This window comes from Manis javanica, chromosome 17 (assembly GCF_040802235.1).
Source record: "Manis javanica isolate MJ-LG chromosome 17, MJ_LKY, whole genome shotgun sequence".
Classification (NCBI taxonomy): Eukaryota; Metazoa; Chordata; class Mammalia; order Pholidota; family Manidae; genus Manis; species Manis javanica.
Genome location: NC_133172.1, coordinates 11,296,298 through 11,316,567, shown reverse-complemented (window position 1 = coordinate 11,316,567; position 20,270 = coordinate 11,296,298). Strand labels below are relative to the sequence as shown.

The 20,270-nt window shown below is 44.0% G+C and overlaps 1 protein-coding gene across 1 annotated transcript in view; it reads left to right on the top strand.

Annotated features, from left to right (window-relative positions):
- LOC140847145 (zinc finger protein 541-like) overlaps nt 1-20,244 on the top strand; it is a 30,200-nt gene extending 9,956 nt beyond the window's left edge. Inside the window, exons 9-18 of the mRNA XM_073226396.1 lie at nt 4,917-4,980; nt 5,549-5,660; nt 7,631-7,866; nt 8,461-8,603; nt 8,979-9,079; nt 10,265-10,340; nt 10,896-10,984; nt 17,019-17,159; nt 17,322-17,503; nt 17,615-20,244. Of these exons, the coding sequence (XP_073082497.1) occupies nt 4,917-4,980; nt 5,549-5,660; nt 7,631-7,866; nt 8,461-8,603; nt 8,979-9,079; nt 10,265-10,340; nt 10,896-10,984; nt 17,019-17,159; nt 17,322-17,503; nt 17,615-17,786 (1,316 nt within the window). The 3' untranslated portion in view covers nt 17,787-20,244. The remainder of the gene's footprint in view (nt 1-4,916; nt 4,981-5,548; nt 5,661-7,630; nt 7,867-8,460; nt 8,604-8,978; nt 9,080-10,264; nt 10,341-10,895; nt 10,985-17,018; nt 17,160-17,321; nt 17,504-17,614) is intronic.
- Nucleotides 20,245-20,270: the final 26 nt, after the last annotated feature.

Genomic DNA, 20,270 nt, shown 5'->3' with positions numbered 1-20,270 from the left:
TCTCCCCAGCCCTGGGCAACCACTGATCATCTCTAATCATCATGGACGCACCTGCTCTGGACATTGCATGTAATTGGAATCATACAGTATGTGACATTTGGCGTTTAGTTTGTTCATTTAGCATAATGTTTTCAAAGTTCATCCATGTTACAGCATATACAGTGCTTCAATCCTTTTTATGGCTGAATATTATTCCATTGTGTGGATACACAACATTTAACGATTTATACCTGATGAGTATTTGAGCTATTTCCATCTTTTAATTATCATGAATAATGCTGTTATGAACATTCACATACAAGTTTTTGTTGGACAAAGGCTTTCATTTCTCTTGAGTTTATGCCTAGGAGTGGAATTGCTGGGTCATAGGGTAACTATGTTTAATGGTTTAATGCCAGACTATTTTCCAAAATGGCTGAGCCATGGTAATAAATTACGATGCACATTACATGCAAGTTCCAATTTTCCACATCCTTGTTAGTGATTCTTCATAAATTATAACTCTCCTAGTGTGCATAAAATATCTTATTGTGGTTTTGATGTGCATTTCTCCTATGGTAATGATGTTGATACCTTCCGATGTGCTTGTCCATTTGTGTATTTTCTCAGAAGAAATGTCTGTTTAGATCCTTTGCCCCTTTTTAAAATTGAGTTATTATCTTTGTATTACTGAGTTGTAAGAGCTCCTTACATATTGTGGATGCAAGCCCCTTATTAGATACATGATTTGGAAAGTCTCTCCTGTTTTATGCCTTATCTTTTCATTTTATTTATGGTATTTGCTATACAAGAGTTTTAATTTTTTGTCACTTGTGCTTTTGGTGTTGTATCTGCAGCTTTGCCTGACTAAAAGTCACAATTGCTTTTTTTAAGTCAGTTAAGAAAAGAGAAGAAATATGTAATTATGCTGACTTTTACTCCTTTCTCTTCAAAGAGTTTTATAATTTTAGCTCTTACATTTAGGTCTTTGATCGATTTTAAGTTAACTTTTATATATTATGTGAGGTCAGAGTCTAAATTCATTCCTTTGCATGTGGATATCAGTTGTTCCAGCACCGTTTGTTAAAGAGATTATTCTTCCCCCCATTGAGCTGGTGTGGCACCTTTGTGGAAAATCAACTGACCTTAGTGATTTTAGATTTTTCTTAGTTTTTAATACAGGCAGTTACAACTATATGTTCCCTCAGAACATTGCTTTAGCCACATTCCATAAGTTTTAGTATGTTATATTCTTCTTTCCATTTATCTCAAAGTATTCCCTAATTTCTCTTTTGATTTCTTCTTATATACATGGATTATTGAGGAGTGTGTTGTTTTATTTCCACATATTTGTGAATTTTCCAAATTGTCTCCTTTTGATTTATAATGTAATTGTATTGTAGTCAGAGAACATGCTTTGTATTATGTTGTTCCTTTTAAATGTATTGAGACATGTTTTATGGCTAGAATATGTTCTGTTCTGAAGAATATCCCATGTGCGCTTAAGAATATATTCTACTGATGTTGGGTGGAATGCACCAAAAATGTTTCTGTCTTGTTTTATTCTGTGTGGTTGTCCTATCCATTACGGCAAGTACTGAAATCTCCAACTATTGTTTTGAATTGTTTATTTGATACTCAATTGTGTCAGTTTCTGCTTCATGTATTTTTGGACTGTTTTTAGGTGCATATATGCTTATAATTGTCATATCTTCCTGATGGTGTGATTGTTTTTTCCAAGAAGTGACTACAGTGTTCTTTATCATCACTGCATTAATTTTATCATTATCTCTAGTTTTTTTTATAGGCTAATTAGCCTAACATTAGTACCATTCTGCTTCTTTTATGGTTGTTTACTTGGTATATTTTTTTCTGTACTTATATTTTCAACCTGCTTGTGTTTTTTTCAAATAAACCATGTCTTCTATAGATTATATTAGTTGGATCATATATTTTTTATCTAATCTGACGAACTCTGCATTTTGATTGGTTTATTCAATCCAGTGTCACTTAATGTTACATTGTTATAGGGAGGTTTACATTTGCCATTATGCTTTTGATTGTATGTACCTTGCCTTTTTCTCCTTCTGTTCCTCTATTCTGGCTTTCTTTTGTATTAAGTGTTTTCTACTGTAACATTTTAATTCCTTTAGTTTTTCATTTTTTTCTTAGTCTTTCCTTAGTGGTTGCTCTAGGACTTAAAACTACATCTTAACGTTATCAGAATCTGTTCAGATGTATAATAACTTACAGTGAAATATAGACACATTACTCCTATGCAGCTCTATTTCTCCTAACCCTTTTTCTCTTATTATGTATATAAATACTTTATATATATATTTTATTTTCTGTATGTGTGTGTGTGTATATACATATAAATCCAGCAATACATTGTTTAGTTCTTACATTATACTCTTTTGTATTATGTAACAAAAACTGAGAGAATAAAGGAAAGCAAGCATTATGTATACAATTTGTTATGTAACATTTTTAGTTATCCTTTCTCGTCTCTTCATTTATTTATTTCTGTGGATTGGAGTTATGGTATGGAGTGTTATTTCTCTACTCCAATGCATCGCCCCTCTGTTGTGCTGTTGTTGTCATATATATGTTTATAAATTACAGGCCTATAACACTAATGTTTCATGCACTTACTTTTTAAGTCAAGAAAAGAAAAAATATGCAATTATACTGCCTTTTATAATTACCTACATCAGTAGATTTACCAGTGTTTTGTATTTGTTTGGATTCAGGTTACTATCTAATGTATTTTTTTCTTTCAGCCTGAAACTTCCTGTAGTATTTATTTTCATTGTGGAGGTGTAATTCACATGTCATACAATTCATCCCTTTAAAGTACACAATACAGCAGTGGTGGGTACATTCTCAGAGCTGTGCAACTGTTGCTACCATCAGTTTCCAGATATTTTCGTCATGTCCCAAAGAAGCCCTGTACTCAGCAGTCACTCTTGTCCTTCCCCTCCCAACCCAGTCCCCAGCCGTAGGTAACCACGAATCTACGTTCTGTCCTGTAGGCTCGGCTCCTGTGGACATTTCATACAAGTGGAAATCATATGATGTGTGCTTCTTTGTATCTTCTTTCAGTTAGCATAAAAACTTAGGGTTTCATCCATGTTGTGTATATCAGAACTTCATTTCTTTTCATGCATGGCTGAATAATTCTCTACCTTTAATGTTCCTTATAAGACAGGTCTGCTAACAACAAGTTTCCTTGGTTTTTATTGACCTAAGGATATCTTTTTTCATCTTCATTCTTGAAAGGTAATTTGCTGGATATAAGATTCTTGGTTAACAGTTTTTACTTCCAGCAATGAGATGATGTTGTCCCACTGCCTTCCAACTGCTATCATTTTCAATGAGAAGTCAGCTGTTAATCTTACTGGGGTGTACATCTATATCATGTTATTTTACTTTTTTGATTCCAAGGTCTTTCTCTTTGGCTTTCAGTATTTTGCCTATGATGTGCCCAGATGAAGAGCTCTTTGTGTTTATGCTACTTGGAGTTTATAGAGTTTCTTGGATGTATGCATTGTTTTTTTGTCACATTTTGCACATTTTCTGCCATTAAATACTGTAAATATTTTTCTGTTCCTTTCTCCACTCCCCCTTGTATTCCCATTACACCTGTTGCTACCCTTATTGATGCCCCACATTTCTCTGTGGCCCTTTGTTTTCTTTCATTCATTTATTTTTCTCTCTGTTCTTCAAAATCCGTAATCTCCATGAATCTATCTTTAAGTTGGCTGCTGGTTACTTCTGCCAGCTCAAATCTACATTTTGGTTATTGTCCTTTCTTAACTCAAAAATTTCCATTTGATTCTTTTTTTTTTTAAAACAATTTCTACTTCTTAATAGTATTCTCTCTTTGATAAGCATTTTTCATTGTACCTTCCTTTAGTTCTTTAGGCATGAGAGCTGGGAGGAGAGGGACCCCCTGTGTCCCTGGCTGCACCTCCCTGGAGTAGAGCCCTCCAAGTAGCGCTTCTGATACACAGTGCACGGGGTTGGTAGGTAAGGGAACAAGTCATGGCTCAGATGCCACAAACTCACTATTCTTACCCACATTTACTCAGTTTTCCTGAATGAATATGTCTTAAAATGCTGCATACCTTTAGGATAACTTCTAGAGACTTTAACTGCTTTTAAAATAATTTTTACCTCTTAATTTGTTGCTTTACTCTTTGTATTTTCAGAAGTCCTAGTCCTCTTCCACATGATCTTTTGAACAATTTTTGTTGTGACAAGAAGAGTGAACATAAGACCTACCCTCTAACAAATCTTTTAAGTGTTCAGTATAGTATTGTTGGGAGTGCTGTACAGCAGATCTCTAGAGTTTATTCATCTTGCTTAACCAAGACCTTACATTCCTTGGTTAGTAACTCCCCATTTCCCGTGACACTAACCCTGGCCACCACCATTCCACCCTTTGGTTATATGGATTTGACTGTTTTAGATAATACATGTTAAGTGCATTCATGCAGTATTTCTCTTTCTGTGACTGGCTTATTTCATTTAATGTTCTCAAGGGGTTCATCCATGTTGTTGCATACTGCAAAATTTCCTTTTTTCAATGCTAAGTAGGGATCCATTGTATGTATAAACCACACATTTTTTTACCCATTCATATGTCATTGGGCATCTTGGTTGTTTCCACATCTTAGCTATTGCGAATCACGTTGCAGTGAACATGAGAGTGCAGGTGTCTCTTTGAGAGCCTGATTTCCAACCTTTTGGGTCAATGCCGACAAGTGGGGCTGCTGGATCATACAGGAGTTCTATTGTAAGTGTTCTGAGGGAGCTTCCGACCTTGCAAGCTTGGAAACCCTACTTTCAGCTGCTCTACAAAAGCAGGTACAAGGGGACACTGCATCTCTTCCACTCAGTCTTCTTGAAGCTTTCTGTTTCGTGTTTTCTAGATCAAGTGGATGACTCTTCTGGCAGCCATGTTATCAAGGATAACACCAAGCCCTGCATTCGAATGTGAGTTAGAGCAGACTTGGAACCTGGGGGTCCTACAAAAGTGGGGATATTTTTACCCTTCTTGTGTTCCCCCAGAGTTCCTTCCTCTCTGGGAGAAAAGTGGTAGATTTCTCTGGGTGTATGTGGGAAGTTCAACCAATATTCCTTCTATCTGGGCATCCCATAGTTGGGCCCACGGGGACAAATGCCCAGGACCCTGGGGTTATAGGTAGAATTGGTGATGGCACATGTGAGGCTTGAGTATCCATGGAATGTGACTAGAGAGATATGGCCATGGATGTAGAAGCATGCCAGGCATCAGCATACACCTCCCCTGTCCTGGACCCCTAGAGGGGTACCTGAGGGAGAAACCTGGTGATAAAATTGGAGGAAGGGGATATAGCTGGACAGTACCTAGAATTCTTGTCCATGTCTGTCTGGGGTGACGAATACTCAGCAGATGCATCTGGGAGATGACAGAGGTTTCCACAGAGCAGGGCTGTGGCCTGAGAGCAGGGCACATCACACATCTCTGTCTTATTTCGCATCTTGGTCACATGTGTATGTCTCGTGTGTGGCCTCATTTCAGGCGCATCAGGATAGGAAAGAAGTTTCAGGCTGAGATCCCAGAGCTCCAGGAGCGCCCTCCAGTCGAGACCGGTGAACATGGAGCTTCTCTGGTCTGGAAGCCATCGGACGATGTGATGGGCCATCCAGAAACACAGGATAGAGGTGGCTGAAACATGGGGCGCAAGTTCGCAAGGGTACCCCCTCTTCCCTGATCTCCAAGGAGTTCCTCCTCCCAGTCCTCACCTGGACCAGGAAGCAGTATCCCTGGGTGGGGCACCCGGCTGTGGGACCAGGCCGTCTCCTCCCACCCCCCGTTATCCTCATGCAGTAACCAGCCAGGCCATCCTGAGCAGGTGCCAGGAGCAGGGTTTCTGCCCTTCCTCCCTGGCTTTCCCGTCACCTGCAGTGAAATGCGGAAACATTACTCCTCTGCAGCTCTCTTTCTTCCGAACCCTCTGGCTCTAATTATTCATATATGTACTTTATATATGTATGTGTATATGAGTGTGTGTGTATATAAACCCAGCAATACATCAATTCTTATACAATTTTGTTTTATGTAACAAAAAGTGAGAGAATAAGGGAATGCAAGCATTATTTATACAGTTTGTTATATAACATTTTTCATTACCATTTCTCATCTCTTCATTTATTCCTGTGGATTTGAGTTACTGTATGGAGGGCTATTTCTTTACTCCAATGCATCTCCCCTTTGTTGTACTGTTGTTGTCATATATGTATGTGTGTGTGTGTGTGTGTGTGTGTGTGTATATATATATATATATGTGTGTGTGTGTTTATAAATTACAGGCCCATAACAGTAGTGTTTTATTCAATTACTTTTTAGGTCAATTAAGAAAAGAGAAAAAATATGCAATTATACTGACTTTAATAATTACCTATATAAGTACATTTACCAGTGTTTTTTGTTTGTTTGGATTCAGATTACTATCTCATGTCATTTTCTCTTTCAGTCTGAAGAACTTCCTGTAATATTTATTTTCATTGTGGAGATGTAATTCACATGTCATACAATTCATCCCCTTAAAATAAAGTATACAGTGGTAGTTGGTATTTCACAGACCTGTGTGTGCAATCGTTGCTACCATCAATTTTCGGGTATTTTCATCATATCCCAAGGGAGCCCTCTACTCAGCAGTCACTCTTGTCCCTCCCCTCCCGACCCTGTCCCCAGCCGTAGGTAACCACAAATCTACTTTCTGTCCTGTAGGCTCTGCTCTTCTGGACATTTCATATAAGTGGGAATCATACAATGTGTGCTTCTTTGTGTTTTCTTCCAGTTAGCATGAAAACTTAGGGTTTCACCCATGTTGTATATATCAGAACTTCATTTCTTTTCATGGCTGAATAATTCCCTCCCTTTAATATTCCTTGTAAGACAGGTCTGCTAGCAACAAGTTTCCTCAGTTTTTATTTACCTAAGGATGTCTTTCTTCACCTTCATTTTTGAAAGGTAATTTGCTGGAGATAAGATTCTTGGTTGAGTTTTTACTTCCAGCAATGAGTTCATGTTGTCCCACTGCCTTCCAACTGCTATCATGTTCGATGAAAAGTCAGCTGTTAATCTTACTATAGTGTGCATGTAGGTCACGTTATTTTTCTCTTTTTGCTTTCAAGATCTTTATCTTTGGCTTTCAGTATTTTGCCTATGATGTGCCCAGATGGAGAGCTCTTTGTGTTTATGCTACTTGGAGTTTGTAGGGTTTCTTGGATGTATGTATTGTTTTTTCATCTCATTTTGCACATTTTCTGCCATTAAATACTTTAAATATTTTTCTGTTCTGTTCTCTACTCCTTGTATTTCCATTACACGTGTTGCTGCACTTATTGGTGCCCCACATTTCTCTGAGGCTCTTCGTTGTCCTTCATTCATTTATTTTTCTCTGTGTTCTTCAAAATCCATAATCTCCATGGATCTAGCTTTAAGTTGGCTGCTGGTTACTTCTGCCAGCTCAAACCACCATTTTGGTTATTGTTCTTAACTCCAAGATTTCCATTTGGTTCTTTAATAAAAACACAATTTCTACCTCTTAATAGTATTCTCTCTTTGATGAGCTTTTTTCATTGTACCTTCCTTTAGTTCTTTAGGCATGAGAGCTGGGAGGAGAGGGACTCTCTGTGTCCCTGGTTACACCTCCCAACCTTGCAAGCTGAGAAACCCTACTTTCAGCTGCTGTACAAAGGCAGACAGAAGGGGCCCCTGCGTCACTTCCAGTCAGTGTTCTGGAAGGTTTCTGTTGTGTGTTTTCTAGATCAAGTGGATGACTCTTCTGGCATCTGTGCAATCGAGGATGACACCAAGCCCAGCATTAGACCGTGAGTTGGAACAGACTTAGAACCTGGGGGTCCTTCCAAATTGGGGATATTTTTACCCTCCTTGTGTTCCCCCAGAGCTCCTTCCTCACAGGGGGGTTAGCTTCTCTGTGGGAGAGAAGTGGTAGATTTCTCTGGGTGTATGTGCGAAGTTCCTCCAATATTCCTTCTATCTGGGCAGCCCATATTTGGGCCCACTGCGACAAGTGCCCAGGCCCCTGAGGTTCTAGGTAAAATTGGTGATGGCATGTGTGAGACTTGGAATGTCCATGGAATGTGACTAGAGGGATGTGGCCATGGATGTAGAAGCATGCCAGGCATCAGCATACACCTCCCCTGTCCTGGACCCCAAGAGGGGCACCTGAGGCCAGCAGCCTGGTGATAAAGAAAATTGGAGGAATGGGGGTGTAGCTGGACGGTATCTAGAACACTTGTCCATGTCTGTGAGGGGTTACAAATACTCCCCAGATGCATCTGGGAGATGATAGAGGTTTCAACAGAGCAGGGTTGTGGCCTGAGAGCAGGGCACGTCACACATCTCCGTCTTATTTCCCATCTTAGTCACATGTGTATGTCTCGTGTGTGGCCTCATTTCAGACGCATCAGGATAGGACGCGAGTTTCAGGCCGAGATCCCGGAGCTGCAGGAGCGCCCCCCAGCCGAGACCGGTGAACAAGGAGCTTCTCTGGTCTGGAAGCCATCGGACGATGTGATGGGCACTCCAGAAAAACAGGATAGAGGTGGCTGAAACATGGGGGCCAAATTCCCAAGGGTACCCCTCTTTCCCTCATCTCTAAGGTGTTCCTCCTCCCAGTTCTCACCTGAACCAGGAGGCAGTATCCCTGGGTGGGGTAGCCGGCTGCGGGACCAGGACGTCTCCTCCCGCCCCCCATTCTCCTCATGCAGTAACCAGCCAGGTCATCCTGAGCAGGTGCCAGGAGCAGGGTTTCTGCCCTTCCTCCCTGTCCTTCCCTTTGCCTGCTTTTCAGGGAGCTGTGAGGGAGACAGGGACAAGGAGCCCCTCTCTGTGCTCTTGGGGACGTCTCCTCCCGGCATTCACTGACTCCCTGTGTCTCCCTCTCTCACACTCTTCTGGGGACGTTTGCTGTGCACAGTGACTGAGCTCTGCAAGATGGCCTCCAGCGCAATGCCAGGAGGGGGCACCAACCTGGAGCTCGCTCTGCACTGCCTGCACGAGGCCCAGGGCGATGTCCCGGTGAGCTGGAGGCAGAGGCGGGCTTGGCGGGTCCCTGGGAAGCCCCTGCTCTCCTGAGGCTGGGGATCTGGTGCATGTAATGTGCCCTCTGCAGGCTTTGCAGCTCATGAAAACTAAAGAAAGACCACCCATCCTTCTCCCCAGTGGCTGTGGGGTTGATGTCGTCAGTTGTAGGGCAAACGTGCAGATGTGGCCCAGTTAGTTATTTACCTGGGGCAGCTGCAGAGCACCAGGTTCCTCCGAGATCGCAGGGGCAGGGGGAGTGGAGCCCAGTAGACTGACTCAGGTCCTGCACTGATCTGGTTTATCGATGGAGCTTTACCTTTTTGATTAAAATCCCATGTACGAAAACCCCTGATGCAACGAAAATATCTGCTTCCTCCAAGGACCCGCTTCACAATCCTGAAGTTTAGAAAATGAAAAGTCCAACTCTGAGTAGTGGAAATGGGGGTCATGTCACCCAAGTTAGGGCCCCAGGAGTCAGTATTGGCAACTGTACTTTTCCTCAAGTTGCAAGGCAGTGGCTGCCACATAGTGGGTGCTCAGCAGAGTAACCAGCACATGTGTGTTTGCCCTCATGAGTGTTGTGGCCCTGGGGCAGGGCTGGCTTTGGGACCCCCCTCGGTCTAATGCTCTGCTTCTACCATTTTTGAAATTAACAAATTTTCAAAAAGCCTGCAATTTCATTTTGCACTGGGCCCTGCAGGTTCCGTGGCCAGTCCCGATCGGGTTGACACTGTTGAGCGAGACAAAATCCTTCTCCGTGGGGCTTGCATTTTAAATTTAGGACAGTCAAAGGGAAATCTGTTTTTAAAAGTTGTTAGTGATTAGTTCTATGAAGAAAATAAACTAGGGCATGGCACAGCCAGGGCTCCTACAAATGCCAGTCCTTGACGAAGGAAAGAGCTGGCACAAGAGTAAATCTGCACACTGCTTCATTCATCAAGAAAACCCTACTATTAGAAAAACCCCAGCTGCACTCAGTATGCGTAGCGACAGAGCCGGTACGTCCACATGCAGTTTGCAGGCCGTGGCCAGTCCACGGCCCCACCACACGCTGAGTAGCCCTGGAGTGAGGGAGGCTTTAGGGAGGCCTGTGTTTCTCAAATGAATGTAAGGATGAAGGCAGGCCTCCACCTCACCTTCCCTCCCTCAGAAAGTAGCCCGCTTTCCTTCCTGCTCCAGGTGGCCCTAGAGACCCTGATACACGGAGGACCCCAGAAGCCGCCAACTCACCCGCTGGCTGACTACCACTACGCAGGTACTGGAGCAAGGCTGCGGGAGTGGGTGTGCCCGGCTACTACCCGGGAGCCAGTCGGTCTCGGCGGCAGGCCCTGCTTGTGCCCCTGGGTGTGCTCTTGGGGCCCTCCTTCTCCTGCCTTTCCAGAAGGGCCTCTCCTCTCCAGGGGACATCAGTGGGTGCCTGTCTCTCCTGGCTGGGTCCTCCCTTCCCCCTTCCAGTACAGTGGTTCCCTCAGGGGCTGTTCCCAGCCAGGAAGGGGATCCCTTGGCCAAGGAGCCGTGAAGGCGGGCTCAGATTCAGTGGCTGAGCACCCCAACCTAGGAGTCAGGCAACTGGGGGTCCCTGCCTCCCATTGGCAAGTCTGTTAACCAATGGAAGCCTTGTTACTGCATCTGTAACGTGGGGATAGTATTGGTCCCAACCTGCTGAGGTTTTTCTAAGGATTGTATGAGACAAAACAGAATTCTTGGCACATACTTGGTACTTGGTAATGACAGCTTTAAAAAGGGCAGGCTGCATTCCGCCATGGCTGCGGCTGCAGAACTGTCCTTTTTCCTCCTGTTTCTCTGATAGGTTCTGACGTCTGGACCTCCCAGGAGAAGGTTCTGTTTAATAAGGCATTCCAGGCTCACAAAAAGAACTTCCACTTGATACACAAGATGGTAAGGTATACGTGGGTGGGCTGGTGTAGACAAGGCCTCGACTCACACCGCTGAGCTGAGCTAGAGCTGGAGGGCCTATCGGGGTTACACGCTGTTCACACTGTAAACAGTTGGTAATTTAAAAAGGCCACTGATGTGAACAACGCCAGACAGTACAGAAATGCCATCATGTGCTCAAAGCCCTCCACACCTATCCCCATCATCCCGCTTCTGAATGATGACCTCTGACTTTGGCTGGGCACCTCAGGCATTTCCCCGTACAGATCTTACGTGCATATACACATGTATTTAGGAAAGGATGCAATCATACTACACTTAATGTCTGATGATGTTTTTTGTTCTTTTAACTTGATATACACAAAACTGCACGTAACAAAAAATGTACTATTTCATGTTTTGACATATTTATACCTGCAAAACCATCACCATAGTCAAGATAAGAAACACATTCATCACCCCCAAAAGTTTCCTCCTGTCCCCTTGGTAAATCCCTTTTTCCTACCACCCCTATCCCTCCATAATCACCTCCTTATCTTCTTTCTGTCACTCCAAATTAGTTTGCATTTTCCAGAGTTTTCTATCTGTCCTGCAGCATGTGCACTGCTTGTCTGCCTTGTGTGACTTCTTACACTCAGCATCATTGTTTTGACGTTCATCCATGTTATTGTGTGGACCCTTTTTCTTGCTGAAGAGTATTCCATTGTGTGGATGTAACACAGTTCATTTAATCATTCACCTATTGATGGACATCTGTGGGGTTTCCAAGTTATCTGCAATTATAAATAAAGCTTCTGTGAATATTCACATTCAAATCTCTACATGAACAAGTACTGTAGGTGGGGGGGGAGGGCAGCAAATACTTAGGAAAGGAATGAGTGGCTCACATGGTAGGTGTACATTTAACTTTTCAAGAAAGTGCCAAACTTAACCAAAGGGGCTGTACCATTTCACATTCCCACCGGGAGGTACAAGAGTTCCAGTTGCTCCACAACATCTCCAGCACTTGATATGGTCGGTTTTTTAATCGTAGCCATTCTAATGAGTATGCAGAGGTATCTCACCGCGTTTCCCCCTGACTAATGTTTCTGAACAACTTTTCATGTGCTTGTTTGCTATCTGTGAGCCTTCTTTGGTGTCTGTTTGCTTCTTTGCCTTTGTTTTCACTGGGATGTTTGTGTTTTTATTGAGTTGTAGGAGTTCATTATTTGTTCTGGGCACAAGTCTTTTATCCAGATATATGCTTTGCAAGTATTTTCTCCCAATCTGTAGCTTTTTAGTCTTTTAACAGTGTCTTTTGAAGAAAGTTTTAAATTTTAATTAAATTCTATTGATTACTTTTTCTTTCATGGACCATGATTTTGGTGTTGTATCTAAGAAATCTTTGCCTAACCCAAAGTCACAGAGTTTTTCCTCTATGTCTTCTAGAAGCCTTATAGCTTTAGGCTTTACATTTAGATGCATGGTCCTTTCGGGGTTAGTTTTTGTATGTAGGGCATGGTATGGATTGCAGTTCCATCTTTTCCTGTGGATGTTTAGTTGTTCCAGTGCCTTTTGTTGAAGAGGCCATATTTTCTCCACTCAGCTGCCTTTGTACGGTGTCAGATAGCAGTTGGCTGTGTATGTATGTGTTCTTTTTATATATATTGTTGGATTCTATTTGTCAAAACTGTCTCTGGAATTTCCCCCCCCCGTGTCCATGGTGGGCACTGGCCTGTCGCTGTCTCTCCTGCGGTGCGTTTGTCTGGCTTTGGGATGGGGGTAGTGCTGACCTTGTAGAATGAGTTCAGGAGTGTTCCCTCCACTTCAGTTTTTTGGGGGAAGAGTTTGTTTAGAATTGGATTACTTCTTCCTTCCTTAAATATTTGGGCCTGCAGCTTTCTTTGTGGGGAGGTTTTGAAGTACAAATTCAACTTATTTAATAGATATATGGCTACTCAGGTTATCAATGTCCTTTTGAGTGAACCTTGGTAGTTTTTATCTTTCAAGGACTTTTGTACATTTCCTCTAAGTTGTCTGATGTATTAGCAAAAGTTGTTTATTATATTCTTATATTCTCCTTTTTGGATTTATAGACTATAGTGATAGCCCCTCTCTCATTCCTGGTATCAGTAATATATCTTTTTATTCTGATCTGACTAAAGACTTATCAATTTTACTGATTTTCTCAAAAAACCAGTTTTGGCTTCCTGGTTTTTCTCTATTTGGTTTATTTATTCTGCAATTTCTTCTGTTTGCTTTGTGTTTAAATTGCTCTTCTTTTACTAGTTTCTGAAAATGGAAGCTGAGCTCATTGATTTGAGACCTTTCTTCTTCCCAAACATGGGTTTGTAGTGCTGTAAGTTTCCCTCAAAGTACTTCTTTGATAAGTTTTCTTATTTTGGGTTTTCATTTTTATTCAATTCAAAATACCTTTTCATCTCCCTTTTGATTTCTTTTTTGAAGTATGAATATTTAGAAGTGTGTTAGTCTCCAAATGTTTGAGGATTTTGCATAGTTCTTCAGTTAACTGATTTTTCAGTTAATGCCATTGTGACCAGAGAAATACTTTGCATGACTTGAATCCTTTTAAATTTATTGACCCTTTTTATAGTCCAGAACATGGTTTACCTCTTGGTAAATGTTCTTCGTACACTTGAAGGTGGTGTACCTGCTGTGGGTGAGTGGAGCTCTATAAGTGAGAATTCGTTGTGGCTCAGAGTGTGGTTTAGGTCTTCCACCCCTTTACTGTCTAATTGTTTCAGCAATTGTTGAGAATGGGATATTGAAATGTTTTCCTATAACTGTGGGTCTATTTTTCCCCACAGTTCTATAATTTTTTGCTTCATACATTTTGAAGCCCTGATGTAGACATATGAAATTTTAGGATTCTTATGTCTTCTTGATTAATTGACCCTTATATCATTATGAAATTATTTACTTTATCTCTGGAAGTACTATTTGCTCTGAAATCTACTTTTTTCTGATATTAGTCTATCCAACCTCTCCAGCTTTCTTAAAAATGGGTGCCAGCATGCTATATCATTTTTCTGCATCTCACTTTTAAACTATTTAGCCTTTACAGCTAATGTGTGTTCTTATAAATATCATGTGTTCGGTGTTGCTTTTTTATTTCCCATTAAATATTCAGCCTTTTAAATTAGGGTGTTTAGAACATTCACATTTAATGTTGTTATTGAATGGTTAGGTTTAAGTCCATCATCTTGCTATTTGTTTTCTATTTGTCCCGTCTGTTGTTTGTTTCCCCTTTCCACTTTTTCTGCCTTCTTTTGGCAGAAAAAATTAATGTAGTAAATTGTAGGATTCTGTTTTATCTCCATTGTCAGCTTATTGGCTATAACTGTATTTTATTATTTTGGTGGATGCTTTAGGGTTAATAGTCTGCATCACTAACTCACCCCAGTCTCCCTTCCAGTGACTTGATAACATTTCATGTGCAGAATGACAGCCTTCCAGTAGCGTACTTACATTTCTCCTCCTGGCCTTTATACAATTGTTGTTATGCATTTCATTTTACATATGTTGTAAACCCCACTATACATTGTTGATATTTTTGCTTAAGTGGTCAATTATTTATAGAGAGCTTTAAATAATGAGATGTCTTATATAGTCGCCCATGTACTTACATTTTCACTGCTCCGCATTCCTTTATGTAGATGCATATTTCCATCTGGTATCATTTTCCAGAAGGAAATAAATGTAAGTCACTTAACATTTCTTAAAGTGCAGATTTGCCAATTATGAATTTTTCCAGCTTTTGTATAGCTAAAAAAGAACCTTTATTTGGCCTTCATTTCTGAAAGATATCTTTGTTAAGTGTGGAATTCTAGCTTGACAGGTCTTTTCCCTGTAATTTAAAGAGGTAATTTACTTTCTTCTGGCTTTTATTATTTTTCATGAGAAATCTCCAGATTTCTGTGTCTTTGGTCCTCTGCATATAACATGTCTTTTTTTTACTGGCTGGATATTTGTCAGAATTTCTCTTTGTCACTGGCTTTGAGCAATTTTATTATGATGGGCTTTGGTGTGCTTTCTTCATTTTTCTTTCTTGTGCTTGCAGTTTGTTGAGCTTCTTGTGTCTGTGGGCTTATAGTTTTCCTTACATTTGGGGAAATTCAGCCTTGTTTCTTCAAACATTTCTTGCATCCCCCCTTCTGCTTTGAGGGCTCCACTTAGTGGGCGCTGGGCTTCCTGCAGCTGTCCGGGAGTCACTGATGCTCTTTTCATTTTGACTGAGTCTCTTTTTCTCTGTGTGTTTTATTTTGGATGATTTTTATTGCTGTATTTCCAAGTTCAGTAATCCTTTCTCTGCAGTATCTAATCTGCAGTGTAGTTTTCATCTCAGACACTGTAATTTTAATCTCTAGGAGTTCTTTTTGGGTCTCATTAGTGTCCCATGTCTCTATTTAACTGTTTCAACATATAATGTACAATTATAATGACTCTTAGTGCCCTTTCCCGCTAATACTAACATCTGTGTCCATTCTGGGTTGATTTTGATGGATGGATTTTTTCCCATTATATGTCATATTTTCCTGCTTTCTATGCCTGGTAATTTTTCAGTGGATTCCCGGCATTGTGGATGATAGCTTGTTGAGGGCTGGATATTGTTGTATTCTTAGTAAGTATTCTGGAACTTTGTTCTGATACATGGTTACTTGAAAACAACTTGTTCCTTTTGGGCTCTGGTTTTGGATTTGTTTAAATTGGGCCATTTTTGTCTAAGGCTAATTATTCCTCATTACGGACGCAAAAGCCTCCGAATTTCTCTATCAATGTCCCATGAACTATGAGTTTTTTCGCACCCCAGCGGGTGGGAACCAGGTGCTGTTCCTGGCCCTGTGTGAGGTGCCTTTTCATCTACTTCTTCCAAGCGGTTCTTTACCCAGTTTTGGGCACCTCATATGCCCACGCTGGTCAGCGCGGTGCTGAACGCTGGAGGGGAGCGCCCCCCAGATCTCTGGAATTTTCCTCTGAGCAGCTCTTCCCTGTCCTGCCTTGTCCTGTGAACTCTCACCGCCTTGTTCCCCAGGAATCCTCCCTCCCATCTCAGCTCAGGAAGCCCACCTGGCTCTGCCCGGACCCCTCTCCCCGGGCCACAGCCTGGAAACTCTCCCAGGGTGTAGTGTGTAGGGACAGCGGGGGCTTATTTTCTGTCTCTCAGAAAGACTTGTTCTTGGCTTGCCTAGCATCTTACCAAACATTATTTCAGACATTTTGAGTGTTTCTTCTCATTGTTTTGAATGGGAAGGTCAGTGTAGCTCCTGTTACTCCATCTTGTTTGGAAGCAGAAGTCCAACTTCTTTTTTTTTCTTCTAACTGAGTGATATTTCTTAGGCAGAGGATTTACTACTTTGGCTCCTAGTCTTTGAAGATACACAGAGCTGAAAAAATTTCACATGGAGAAAGTATTTTCTGAAGTGAGCCCATATCTTAACTGGCCAATTAAATTTTCCTGAGAAATCATCTTCCTAGAGCAATTAAACTTTCCTGTTCCGTTTTGTTTTTACAGAAGTTATTATTAATGGGGTCAATTCTTAGTGGTGGGAGAGCACACAGTGGGGTCTGAATGCCCGAGGATCCAACTGTGCCCTCAAAACCCCCTCCTACTCTCGTGGGCCCCTTATCTCTGTGCTGCAGGGCGCTGCCTAGCTGTTGCAAAGGCTTTGTGGTCTCTGCTGATGAGGGCAGCCTGCTGCAGGGAGTCCCAGCTGGTAAATGCATAGCCATTAGGCCTGACGTCACAGTGAGCGCCTGTGTAGGGAGCCCTCGTGTACACCTTCCTGTAGGGAAGGCCTCCCGGGATTGACTTGGGGCTCAGAGAGCATGCAGAGCTTGGACGGTGCTGGCTACAGTGGCGTCACCCTGAGCCCCTTATCAGCAGCAGGACTCTGTGCTTCTGTGCTCCTTGTAGCCCAGGGGCGTGCCAAGCCCAAGGGGAGAGACATTCCAGGAGAGCTTTCAGGAAGTGCCTAGCCCCACGGCGAGGGGGCGTGTGGGGCAGTGCCCAAAGCCCGCTGCTGTTATCTTTCACCAGGTCCAGACAAAATCGGTGGCCCAGTGTGTAGAGTATTACTACACCTGGAAAAAAAAGACCAGGTTTGCCTATGTTCGGGCCCCAGGCCTGGAAAATGGGGTCAAAAGGAAGCTGTTCGAGTCAGACCCAACAGAAACAAAGGTAGGGGATTCTGGGGCAAGGAGTCTCACTGGAGTTCAGTGCTGGTCTGGACAGCTGCTGATCACCCAGGTCAGGGTGGGGAAGGGGCCCCTACAGAGGAAAGCATCTCCCTCAGAAGGGTGGAAGGTCGGCACCCTGATGTCATTTCTGCCCCTTGTGCAGGCCACTTGCAGCGCTAAGAAGAGACGCAGCCGCCGTCCAACCCCTGAGTTGAAGACAGAGACGGAGAGTTGCAGGGGAGAATGCGTCATCGCCACCAGCCCAAGTGCTGGTCCCAAGCGGACCCCTGAGCCTCCGGGGCATGGCCAGGGCCAAGGCGCTTTTCCCTGCAGGGAATGTGAGAGGTGGGCACCAGCCCTGTCCCCGGATGCACCCACACAGCCTGCCCTCTGTCTCCGTGGGCCCTCAGCCCACCTTCCCCCTGCTCTGACCCATGTCCTCTGCTGACTCTGCAGGGTATTTGATAAGATCCAGAGTCGAAATGCCCACATGAGGCAGCACCGGCTTCAGGACCCCGTGGAACCAACTGTCAGGGCAGAGAGACCAGCGAAGGCCTTTAAGCTGAAAGAGGAGGAGAAGGAGGAGGAAGGGGAGATGGGGGCTGACATGGGCCCCTTGCAGGGGTGATTTGGGCCGTGAGCCGGGGCAAGGCAGCAAGTCATCAGGATGAGGACCTCGGGCCCTGTCACCTCTCCTTTCAGCCTTCCCGAGGTGTTCAGGGCATCCCTCTGCCTCCACCCCCACTCCCCTGCCCCCCACTGACCAGCCCAGCTTGCAAACACAGCGGGCATTGACCATCAACACGCAGAGCGCTGCCATCATTGGACACTGTGACATCCTTGCCAGCTGGTGCCAGAGGCTCTGTTCTCTTTAGGTCAATAGTCTCTCCCCTTCTATTCTCCGGAGCAGAGAGCCTTGTGTGGGGAAACATGTTCGATCTGAGTCCTCACCAATCTTTGCCTCAATTTTGGGGTTTCATTACATCTGTTAGAGAAGGCCGAGTTGTGGACACCCAGTGGGAAAATAACTCCGGATCTCCCAACATGTCAGACTCCTCATTAGGAGAGTGTGCCCTCTGCATTTAGCCCCTAGTATGATAATGACTTTGTACATTCTTAAGTTTTTTTTTGTACAAGTCAATTTGTAAATCTAATTAAATTGTGTTCTTAAGCAGCTGTCTTCTGGCTTCTCTGGCCTGTTGAGCCAACAAAGGCTTTAGGGCTCTTGCCAGTCACCAGCGCCACAGAAACGAGTGAGCTTAGTGTCCGCCCTGGAGGGGCCGGGTCCCCATACATTCCGGGAACCGGCCCTGAGGTGCCCACTGCAGTGTGTGTCAGCACCCAGTCCATGCAGTGGGCCCACAGCGACACAGGAGGGACACAGGTGCTCCCCTCAGGGAGCTCACATTTTAGGAGCAGGAGAGCAGCAGGAATAAATAAGCAAAGTGGTTTTAGCTCCTGCTTTGGGCCATAAGGACAGAAGAGTCAGCAGCGTGGTGACCAGCAGTCAGGACATGAACGGGGGTTCCAGTGTGTCCGGGGTGAAGTCAGGGTCTGCCAGCAGCGGCCAGCTCAGCATGCGGATCGCAGCGGGGACGAGGATCACCCCCTCCTGCCCCGAGGTCCACACCAGAGGGCACAGGAAAGAGCACGTTCCTCCCTCCCTCCTCGTGTCCCTCTTTAAGAGCGGGGAGGCTTGTGACGGTCTCCAGAAGAATGCCTCCGGGTCCACTGGTCAGGACGGGGGCCCATGCTGTTTCTAAACTGATCCCTGGCAGTGGGAAGCGATATGGCGCAGTCATCCCCATATCCAAGGTCTCCTCAGGACCGGGGGAAACCAGCATGTTCGCTCAGGTTTCCTGCCTCCTGACGAAAGCGGAAATTCTTCCTGCGGGAAAAGAAGAGGAAGCATGAGCGGCTACCGGGTCGGCAGCCCTTGCGTCCACCACAAGGTGACGGGAGGGAAATAAGGCAGGGGCTCAAATCCTAAGGAGTGACCAGGGTGTGGCCGATGGCGTTAGGGGGACGGCCAGGGAAGGCCACCCAGAGGAGGCTGCTGGGGCCACGGTCTGGACTCCAGGCCACGGCACGGCAAGTGCTGCCACGGGAACTAGCGGAGGGTTCCAAGCTCTGCGGCTGCTGTGCCGAGGTTGCAGGAGGCAGGACGGCAAGCCTGGAGAGGTGACAGAGGCTCTCAGACGACGGTGGCCTGGGCTGGGTAGCCGTAAAGAGGGACAGAAACTCAGGGATTACGGATGCATCTTAGGAGACTCAGACTTACTGATGGGTCACACTGTGAGAAACCCACTCACTGGTCCAAATTCACTAAGTGGACACGGAGACAGGAGAGCGGAGCGAGGCTTTAATGACGGTCTGGCAGGATTGGGAGTCTAGTGGGCAGGCACACCTGGGGAGTTTGGCCCCAGTAATTTACCTCGGTGCGTGTGTCCCTCCCCTGGTTCCTCATTGGCTGAGTACTGCAGGGTTCACATTCTTTCCCGGACGTCGCCTAAGCCAGTTACATCTTTCTTACTGGTACATTTAAAAAACTCAACCAGGTATAGCCAGGCCCTTATCAATTCCCACCCCGACTCTCAGCCTGAGCAGCTTCCATTACATGGCCTTTTGTTAATACCTTACTGTTAAAATGTTTTAAACCTCCTGGTGGGAGTAAATCACATTTAGGTTTTATGCTCTTTTCTAACGGCTGTGACAGTTTCTCAGGCTTTCCTTGTTTCGGATGCCGTGACAGCTTTGAGACGTCCTGGTCAGGTATTTTGGAGAGTGTGCCTCAGTTGGAATTGTGTGTTTTTCTCATGATTAAACTGGAAGACCATAGAGGTGAAGTGCCACTGTCATCGCATGTTATTAAGGGTACATGTGTCAATGTTTTGATTTATCACTGTTGGTGTCAGCCTCCGCCGCCTGGCCGGCAACGTTTGTCAGGTTTTTCCACCCTCAGCTCAGTGTTCCTCCCCATACTGTGCAGGAAGTCACTTAAGGAGGCAGGAGTTGTGCTCCACCTTTTTTATTTTGGTATTAATGTACAATCACATGAGCAATATTGTGGTTACTAGGTTCCCCCCTGTGGGATTGATGGGATTGATACATA